This window comes from Sipha flava, unplaced genomic scaffold (genome assembly GCF_003268045.1).
Source record: "Sipha flava isolate LNK unplaced genomic scaffold, YSA_version1 177_pilon_pilon, whole genome shotgun sequence".
NCBI lineage: Eukaryota > Metazoa > Arthropoda > Insecta > Hemiptera > Aphididae > Sipha > Sipha flava.
In genome coordinates, this window is record NW_020272091.1 from 1225968 (window position 1) to 1235755 (window position 9788).

At 31.3% G+C, this 9788-nt stretch overlaps 4 protein-coding genes and 1 pseudogene across 6 annotated transcripts; 2 read left to right on the forward strand and 3 right to left on the reverse strand.

Moving 5' to 3' along the window:
* Positions 1–293: 293 nt before the first annotated feature.
* LOC112680511 lies at positions 294–1046 on the reverse strand (annotated as a pseudogene).
* A 1037-nt stretch (positions 1047–2083) lies between these two features.
* Positions 2084–3033, forward strand: LOC112680488 (39S ribosomal protein L17, mitochondrial). The gene is made up of 3 exons (XM_025550587.1): positions 2084–2358; positions 2460–2670; positions 2745–3033. Exons 1-3 carry the CDS (start codon positions 2161–2163, stop codon positions 2894–2896), a joined length of 561 nt encoding a protein of 186 aa, XP_025406372.1. The 5' UTR covers positions 2084–2160; the 3' UTR covers positions 2897–3033.
* Positions 3034–3088: 55 nt separating this feature from the next.
* On the reverse strand, positions 3089–4904 carry LOC112680485 (digestive organ expansion factor homolog). The gene has a single exon (XM_025550582.1). It carries the CDS (start codon positions 4813–4815, stop codon positions 3118–3120), a length of 1698 nt encoding a protein of 565 aa, XP_025406367.1. The 5' UTR covers positions 4816–4904; the 3' UTR covers positions 3089–3117.
* Positions 4905–5066: 162 nt separating this feature from the next.
* On the forward strand, positions 5067–7767 carry LOC112680487 (histone acetyltransferase Tip60). Of its 3 annotated transcripts, none has more exons than XM_025550584.1 (9): positions 5067–5285; positions 5348–5405; positions 5515–5583; positions 6161–6429; positions 6501–6650; positions 6709–6792; positions 6857–7181; positions 7237–7399; positions 7465–7767. In XM_025550584.1, the coding sequence occupies exons 1-9, from the start codon at positions 5244–5246 to the stop codon at positions 7679–7681; spliced, it is 1377 nt and encodes a 458-aa protein (XP_025406369.1). In that variant the 5' UTR covers positions 5067–5243; the 3' UTR covers positions 7682–7767. The 3 variants fall into 3 exon arrangements, with proteins under 3 accessions (XP_025406369.1, XP_025406371.1, XP_025406370.1); XM_025550586.1 differs by having other exon boundaries at positions 5067–5276; XM_025550585.1 differs by having other exon boundaries at positions 5069–5279.
* On the reverse strand, positions 7727–9513 carry LOC112680486 (probable 26S proteasome non-ATPase regulatory subunit 3). The gene is made up of 2 exons (XM_025550583.1): positions 9398–9513; positions 7727–9317 (listed from the first exon to the last, which is right to left on the reverse strand). The coding sequence occupies exon 2, from the start codon at positions 9313–9315 to the stop codon at positions 7849–7851; it is 1467 nt and encodes a 488-aa protein (XP_025406368.1). The 5' UTR covers positions 9316–9317; positions 9398–9513; the 3' UTR covers positions 7727–7848.
* Positions 9514–9788: the final 275 nt, after the last annotated feature.

Sequence of the window (9788 nt, forward strand, 5' to 3'; positions counted from 1 at the left end):
TAAATACACATTTTTTAATGATTTTTACATTTTTAGATCTTTCCGTGTGCGCATGCGCAATACAACTTGCATTTTTTTAAATGGCAACAGGTGTTTTGAATACCAAATTCGGATAGACCGAATTTTTTTAAGTCGATTTGGTCCTTTTTACCATAGTTCTAAAATCAAATTTGACTAAATGGCAACCAGTCAAAGTTTCGATTAAAATTATTGAATTTTTCACCAATCATACTAGAATTTTATGAATTATTATGAAATTTTATTTATTATTTTTGTATCCGTAGGTTTGTAGATATTATTAAATCATTTAAATTTAATTTTGAGGAATTAATTAACCTCAATTAGACGTAAATGTTAGTTCATGTAAACTCCAAGTATCTTCTCCCGGTAAGAGTACCATCGTAAAAATACGGGCCGAGAAGTCTCCCATCTAGTAACCCACACCAAACGTTAGTTTCCCAAACTGGTGATTTGTATCAGTCGTCCAGTATGGATTGTGATCAGCCCAATACCGATTATTTTGTTTATTAATTATACCGTTGTTGGTAAACTTTGATTCGTCGGTCCAACAGATAAATCGTAGAAAATCGGGTTCGTCGTGTAATTGTATCATAAACCATGCAATAAATGTAAGTTTACGATTAGAATCACCTGGTACCAACTTTTGTACTAAATCAGGCCTACACGGGTGCAATTCATTTTTTTTTTTAAATTTTTTGAACTTTTTTACAAGAAATTCCAATTTCGTTGCTTAAATGCCTAATCGAAGATCGAGGATTTAATTGAACATAAGCTAATACTTGCAATTCGTCCTGTTCGTTCACCTGTCCAATCAACTGTCTTTGATTACGTCAATAATTATCACCTCGTCTTGCAGGTAACCCACCACTATTTCTTAAAGATGATTCAATTCGGACAAAGTAATTGTAAGGAGGGTGATATTGTTCGGGATATCGTTCTACATAAAGTCTAGCGGCATTTCGTGAATTATGTCGACATTCACCATAAACTAAACGCATATCAACTTTTTCATTGTTACTTGCCATTTTTAAATTTCAATGAAATACTTGCGTTACATACGAGTTTAAAACTTGTAATGACTTTTAATAATCACATTTGCATCACAAATGCTAAAATTCATCAGTTATAATAAGTTATTATTGTCAGATTTATACGGACATTAAGATAATATCATTCTTAGCACACGATAAATAAATTTGGTTTATTTTAGTAAAGGCTACAAATAAAATAATCGTAGAGATTACAAGTAATTACCAAACTTGTATCATGAAAAAATAACAATAATTGATAAAATTAATAATTTAAATAGAAACTTTAATAATAGAAGTTATGAGAAATAAATCATATCATTTTGTTTAATCTTTTCTTACTTAGTAATTGAACTATCATTTACGTCTAATTGAGGTTAATTAATTCCTCAAAATTAAATTTAAATGATTTAATAATATCTACAAACCTACGGATACAAAAACAATAAATAAAATTTCATAATAATTCATAAAATTCTAGTATGATTGGTGAAAAATTCAATAATTTTAATCGAAACTTTGACTGGTTGCCATTTAGTCAAATTTGATTTTAGAACTATGGTAAAAAGGACCAAATCGACTTAAAAAAATTCGGTCTATCCGAATTCGGTATTCAAAACACCTGTTGCCATTTAAAAAAATGCAAGTTGTATTGCGCATGCGCACACGGAAAGATCTAAAAATGTAAAAATCATTAAAAAAATGTGTATTTATGTATTCCCTATCCCCTCCTGAAAACCGCATATTAATCCGATGTCACTGGACAGAATTATTTAGTGTTACCTTTAAAAGGAAACACACTGTATACCGTGGTTACTATAATACGATCTTGGGAGGAGGGACAGTCGCTTCAACCTCCACCCCTACATTACGTGCATGAACACAAGACGACTGGTAAATTCTTTGGTGATTTAAATTCTGAACAGTTGGTATTTTTTCGTTTGTTGGTCTTATCATTCTGAAAGAACTGTAATATACCAACCTACCATTTACCGAGTTGAAATCTGCATTTTAAAAATAAGATAACGTTATCAATGTGTGATAACAACACCGTGAAACAAATTTTATTTTTCCGTCCTGTAATTTATAGTCGGTATAATTCTTTGTCGAAATGAATCAAGCAGAGGTTTCACAATTAATTTCAAAGCTGAGGATACGCATCAGTCCTCGGCACAAGAACCTTAAGTGTCCCGAAGGACCGCAGGGGCGATTGAATAAATTACGTAAAACTGTCAACGCTTTGTTCAAATACGAACGTCTGGAATTAAATTATACGATAGCCGACGAAACTAGAGGATATGCGGAAAGGGTAACATTTGTTTGATTATTTTTCTTCTCACGGTTAGCTAGGATACACTGTCTTGTACCACTTTTGTTTAAGTCTTATTGTCGTTTAATTTTTTTTCTTAGTTGATATCTGAAGCAATTAGGCATGGAGATACACACAAACCAACCATGGAGATGGCTGACTATTGGATAGAGGAAAAACAGTTGATACACAAGTTGTTCAAAGTACTAGTACCACGATTCAGTGATTACAAGACATCATATACAATGTTGTACCGGGCTCCAAAAGCATATCCAGATATAGTGTACCCGCGTTCGGTATTAGAACTCAGAGGTATTTTAATCAGACACTAGGAATATTACAGTTAAATGTTTAATATATGTATTTATCATTCATATCATCTTTAGGCAACCCATTTCCATCTATATTGCCTCAGCGAATTGACCAAAGAAATTTTATACACAATATATTGTTAGAAGAAGCAAAGAAAGCATATAGGGCTGAAAAATATGAGCAGATAACCAAATCTCTTAATGAACAAGATGTGGTGGATAAATAGTTCAGTTACAAATGTATGTGTTCTATCTAAAAATAGTTGTTAATTAAGTGTTAAATAAATTTGATGTATTTTTATGGTGTATCCCATGTTATAATTACACATCATTTCTTGCAATATATTACATTTCTAAAAAATTATAAAGGAAATAACTCAATTGTAAAAAAATATAAACAAATTTTATTTATTATAACATTTCAAACATTAAAAAATTTTAACTATAATTATGCACCTGAATGAAACATATGTATTTTTTGTTCTGAAGTTAACATATATTTTGCTCTTTGAGTACCAACTACTGAAGTTAACATACATGCATCAAAATGTGAATAGAGTACTGTAATGTTACGAATACTGTTGTCATTGTCAATGATTGAATTACAAAGTTCACTGTAAAATCCAGCAATTGTAGGTAGTTGGTAAAAAACAATATTTTCAATCCCTCGAATTTTAATTCTATTGTAGAAATGGTAACGTTCAGAATACAATAAAATTTGACATTCGGCATGATAAAACAAATCCCTAGCCCTGGCCACCTTGCCTGGTTTTGTGTACTCACTAATTTGCACAAAACTGTAGTCTTCCGTTTTTAAATAATTTCTGATACATACATAATCAAAATAAGAGGGAACATAAATTAATACATGTTTTTCGTTAGAAGCTCGAAGTTGTGTAAGAATTTTATTTGTGAAATACTCAAATCTTTCTTTGATAGATTCAGTTGGTGTTTTTGAATTGAGTTTATGATAAAATTGTTTTATACTACAAACCACATGGCTTATGGTACCAGTGATAATTGGATTGATTACACTAACAGATCCTCCATAGTTCATACACCTGTTTTTTTGAATAGCCATCAAATTCGGAGATTTGCAAGATGAAAATATTATTGTTTGCCTATAATATTTGGACAATCCATTAATTGACCAGCTACGTACTCGTTGTAAATCTGTACCATGTGCTTCTTTTGGCTGTAGATGAAAATGACTCATGATGTGTAACACATGATCCCAATTCTGCATCAAAAATATCTCTGCCTGATCAAATATTAGCACTTCCACAGATGAGAGAAAATCATAATCTCGAGATGACTCTCCATCAGCACCAATTATCATTCGCAAACCGAGTGGCGATGCAATTATTATATCAGAGTTGTAAAAATTTTCATACAATTTCAAACTGCTTTTGGTGATTGCCATACCGATTCTGAATGCATCATCAATGTTCCCAACAAATGTTTTTTCAAAGTCTTCTGGTTTAGGATTTTTTCTTGGTAGCATTAATTCGTGACCAGTGAATTCTTCTGAAAATCTATTCTTATGCACCACGTTAAAATTCTCTTTAGGAGACAACAACGAAATTATCATATTTATGATTCGATATGCCGAATCTTTAAAAGGAACTAAAATCAATACCTTGGGCCTAGTAAGACCCTGATCTCGCATTTCATCTTCATCACCATCTTGTTTATCATTGTTTGCTACAACAATTTCTCGACTTTTAAGAACATGATTAACAGCGTGTAAACAGTAACAGTATCGCAATTCTTCAGCGTTATCGAAATTTCTCTCCGAGTAACTGAAATCGTGATACCTGGTTATTATCGACAGCACGTCCAACTGTAATTGACTGACATCCTTGACGGTTGACTTCAACTGTTTGTGTAAAGCCAATTTCCCAACGGCGTCAAAGACAACGGGCACTTCGGGCAATTTGGCGAACGGTCGGTTGTCTTCTAACGCCTTAACGCGACGGTTCAGGTCAACCACTGCAGTCAATTTCGGTCTTTTGAACATCATTTTGCCCAATTCTGGCCATTCCAACACAATTTCCTCCACGAGCGGAGGCTTGTCATTCAAACAGGTGACTAATTCCGGCGACAGATCGTAGGTGTAATGCGCCAAGAACGGATCGTCATCCATCACGTATATAATTTGAATGACTGAACGTTTCGTTTGAGATATTGTATAGTTGTCTATGTAGACGAAAACGATAAGTCGATAAACACGTGTGTCACCCGACCGTTATCAATATACGGCAATAGCAATTGTTATCAAATTTCTCATTAAACTTATTACTCCACGACCGTCACTTTATTTTGTAGCAACAATCACAACAACAACAACATCTATACCGATAATACTATCACTAAATGTTTTGACAATAATTGTGAGCCCGTTGAATATCTTTATTTTTTCGATGAAAACAAATTTGTGTTAATTATTCAAATTGATTTCCTTGTTTGAAACTCGACCGTGTTCGCTTGTATTGTATTTGTGTGTGTGAATGTGTGTAAATGTTTCAATAATTAATTGGAATAGAAATCACTTTGGAAAGAACACTTTACAAGATGAAAGAAGAATCGGATTTCATTTGCGATTCCGTGGTGAGGGTGAATCCACTTCATTACCAAATTTTTTGAAAAATAATATTAATCGTGTGAATTTCTTTTAGAATTTATTAACTGAAGGATGCCGTCTGTCCGTGAGAATGCACAGTAGCGATGACTGGCGTAAGTTGACCATTTACCATTGCTTCGTTGCATTATATGAAATAATACAGTACTTGTTCATTGTGTATTAGTTACCTGTTTATTTATTTCTTTCATCTATCTGTTTTAGCATTAGCAGAAATAATAAGTATCAAAGATGTTGGGATTATGCGATATTATTATGTTCACTACATCGATTGTAAGTGTTTTTTATGATAATAATTTTACTGACATTTATGTAATAATAGTATTTCTTTTTTTTACATTAAATTAATAATTTAGTTATAATTGTGATTTATAAAGTATCTTAATTTTGATTTTTTTTAAACTTAAATATTTTGTCTGTAAGACAAATATATAAATAATTATTCATCACTCAATACAAATATGTATACAAACTTATATATATATATTTATGTTTAAGAACGATTATTTCATCTATACTTCAATGTTATAAAAAAAAGAAAAATTCCACTTGAATTTATTGATTTTAAATTTAAAACTATGAATTTTTAATATATTATTTTTAAGATAGGTTTGAAATATGTATCATAACTAGTTGTAATATTTGAAGTTAAATTTCTTATTTTTTTACTAATAAAGAATTGTAAATAAGTTTTTGATTAATTAGGAGATGTACCAAATTATATTAAGAATACTTTGATCTAGAATATTAAAAAATGTAATTAAATTGGTCCTGTGTTAATCAATTTCTATTACTATTTCACACTAATTATATAAAACTTCTTATGTATAATTGTTTACTTCATTTTTAGACAATAAAAGATTAGATGAATGGGTAACTGAAGAGAGATTAGATACACGCAAAGTTCAATACCCTAGAAAAGATGGATTGACAACTGGCACAGCTGGTACAGGTGCTAGTACCCCAAATCGTAAAGCTGAAAATATTTCCATTCTGTCTCAGAGTAGACCAGCTTCTCCATTAAGTATCCCTCCTACTGTACAAAATAATGATGCTACAGTTCTATCCGCTGCATTACAGAAAAAGATTGCGAGGAAAAGAAAAATAGTTGACAATGAAGTACATTTAAATTAAATTAATTTTTTAAGTGAGATAATTTGAAACTTATAAAATATATACTTATCAAATAGGATTCCCAAGATTTGCCTACACCAACTCCACGTCAGACTGGTTCAATGGTTATGCAACACGATGATGTTGTCACTCGCATGAAAAATGTAGAAATGATTGAACTTGGTTTAAATAGAATAAGCCCATGGTATTTTTCTCCATATCCTCAGGTACGAAACATATTATATTTACTTAAATTCTTTGTCACAAATGTATTTTTAATTATAGGAAATGGTTAACTTGAAGTGCATATATATTTGTGAATTTTGTTTAAAATTCAAAAAAAGTAGAACTTCACTTTATCGACATAGTGTGAGTGCTATATTATATTTGTATATTTACAATGTCTAATCGTTAGTTCATCTATATTTAATAGATAAAATGTAACTTGAGACATCCACCTGGAACGGAAATTTATAGAAAAGATTCTATATCATTTTTTGAGATTGATGGCCGTAAAAATAAGTCATACTCTCAAAACTTGTGTTTGTTGGCAAAACTGTTTTTGGACCATAAAACATTGTACTATGATACTGATCCATTTTTATTTTATGTTATGACTGAATATGATTTAAAAGGATTTCATATAGTTGGATATTTTTCTAAAGAAAAAGAGTCTACTGAAGACTATAATGTTGCGTGCATTCTAACATTACCACCTTACCAAAGAAAGGGTTATGGGAAACTTTTAATTGAATTTAGTATGTACACTGAATTTAATATTTTCAAAAGTTTATTTATTTGTAATTATTTTAGGTTATGAGTTATCAAAATTTGAAGGTAAAACTGGTACACCTGAAAAACCTCTATCCGATTTGGGTTTATTGTCTTATCGAAGTTATTGGAGTCAGACCATTTTAGATATCCTATTGACTGTGAAACCAACACCCGATAATGAAAAACCACAAATCACTATTAAGTACATAATATAATAATCTATTACAGCTATACATTCTTATTTAATATATTTTTATTTATTTTTAGTGAAATTTGTGAGTTGACTAGTATTAAAAAAGAAGATGTTGTTTCAACCTTACAAATACTTAATTTGATTAACTATTACAAAGGACAATATATCATATCCATCAATAAGGATATAATAACTTCGCACATTGAATCGTTTCAAAAAAGAAAAATTCGAATTGATTCAAAGTGTTTACATTGGAATCCTAAAGATTGGTCAAAACGTGCTAAGTGGTAAACTATAGAAGGTTTATATTTTGCGAAACTATAACTAAACCATGTATTTTAATTTTTTACATATGAAATATATTTTTATATATAAGACACCTTAATGTTAGAAGTACTTCTTATAATAAATGTATAAAAAAAAAAAATAACTGGTTATTATTATGAAAATATTTAAATTTAAGGGAAACCATCGTCATCTTCTTCCGCCATCTCTTTAGCCAATTCCAAATCCTGTTGTTCGCGCTCACGGCGTTCTTCAGCAGATTCTAAATCCTTGCCATATGATTTAGGAGGATAACGCATAGCTTTTACACTATCATTATGCAAATTCAAACAGAATGAAATACGCTGATGGAAGGCAATCAATGGTTCTAGTGTGCAGTAAATGTCAATAGGTTCTTTGCTCTGCACATACCCATGTTCAGGATCAATTGTAGCTTGTATGACACCATCTCTAATAGCTTTTGAAATAATAAATTCAGCATCTTTAGGTGAGTCTAACCCAAGTTTTTCAGCAATATAATCAACTGAAATGCGCGAGTATGATAAGCCAATAGCTCTTATAGCAGTCTTAATGACATTGTGACGTAAACGAACAATCAACATATAAGTGTGATCGCTAAGGAAATTCTTCTTAAAGTTTTCTAGTGTTTCACTGAACATGGTTAAATCACCCAAACGGACAGATTGGGTAAGACGAAAATATGGTACCAAAGCCTTGCGTAGACTAGCTTGGCGAAATATATACCTTTCAGGAATGTCTCCCAATAATAACTCCACAGTGACAGCCAGCTTTTGTACAGTTTGCCTAAAACCGATGGCTGAATTTTGAGGTGCTTTACGTAAAGCCTGAACTAAATTTTTGTGTGCAACTGAATATTCAAGACGAGCAGCTTTAATGCGACCTTGATAGTAAAGGAAGCGAGCACATTCATTATTACTCGCTTGTTCTGGAAATACTGATTTTTGAACCAACTTATCAGCTTGATCATAAAGATTATAATGTAAATAATTACGTAATAAACAGTTAATGAGAACAGCTTGTCCTTCATAATCTTTTTTAAGTGTAGCCGTTCTAAGTCGGTTGTAAAAGAATCCTTTAACTTTATGTAGTTGGTCGGTTAGTTCATAACATCTCATGTGATAGAAATAAGCTTTAGCAGTAATCAAATCAAGTGTTCGTCGATTTTTGTCAATTAACTTCGCCATAAGAAGATCAGAGAACTCTACTGCCTTTTTGTAATCTTCTTTATCAATAAGTTGTACTAACACTAACAAACGGATATAACCATCAATCTCAGGTAATAGAACTCCAGTTGCATTTTTTCCTGTACGCATTTTAATCACTTCTGGTATATCAGTTGGAGTAGTGATATATGTTAACAATAAATCTTTGTCAGAAGCAGAGTGCGTGTAAAATCCATTGATGATGGACCAAAGAACAACAGCGTTAAGCTTGCGCCTGGTGACTGACCACAATCGCAAAACACGCAACATGAAACGAGCTTCTTTTGTTTGAACGGCCTTTTCAATCTGTCGAATATTATCTCTTATTTCTTGAACGACCGCGGCATCTTTCTTTTCTTGTGAATCCGATACATCCGTCATTTCAACATCGGGAATGGGTTCAACGGTAGTGGCCATTTCTAAAACGGTAAAATACATTCGTGATTATAAACATAAAATTCTGGTTTAGAAATATCTAAGACTTAACTGTACGACGTACCTGTAGATGTTTAACGATATTCTTTATTTAATTTGATAATAATTTACGAAAAAATGAGTTATAGACTGTATGTCTGATTCGACAATGATTATTATTGGTAGCTACAACCTATACATACAAGAAATCAAAAATAATTGCATGAAGATATATACGGTTTCGGACCAAAGTGATAAATTCTTGTTGGTTATAACTTCATGGATGTTAGTATTTACATTTGATCAATTTAGTTATCAGACATTTTATCGTTATCACCACGGTCTTAGAAGGTTAGACCGTGGTTATTACTGTTGTGTGTAAAATAAATATTATACCTCTTCGTCTTTGTGTCAACTATTATTGTTATTATTATTATTATTATTATTATTATTATTATTATTATTATTATTATTAT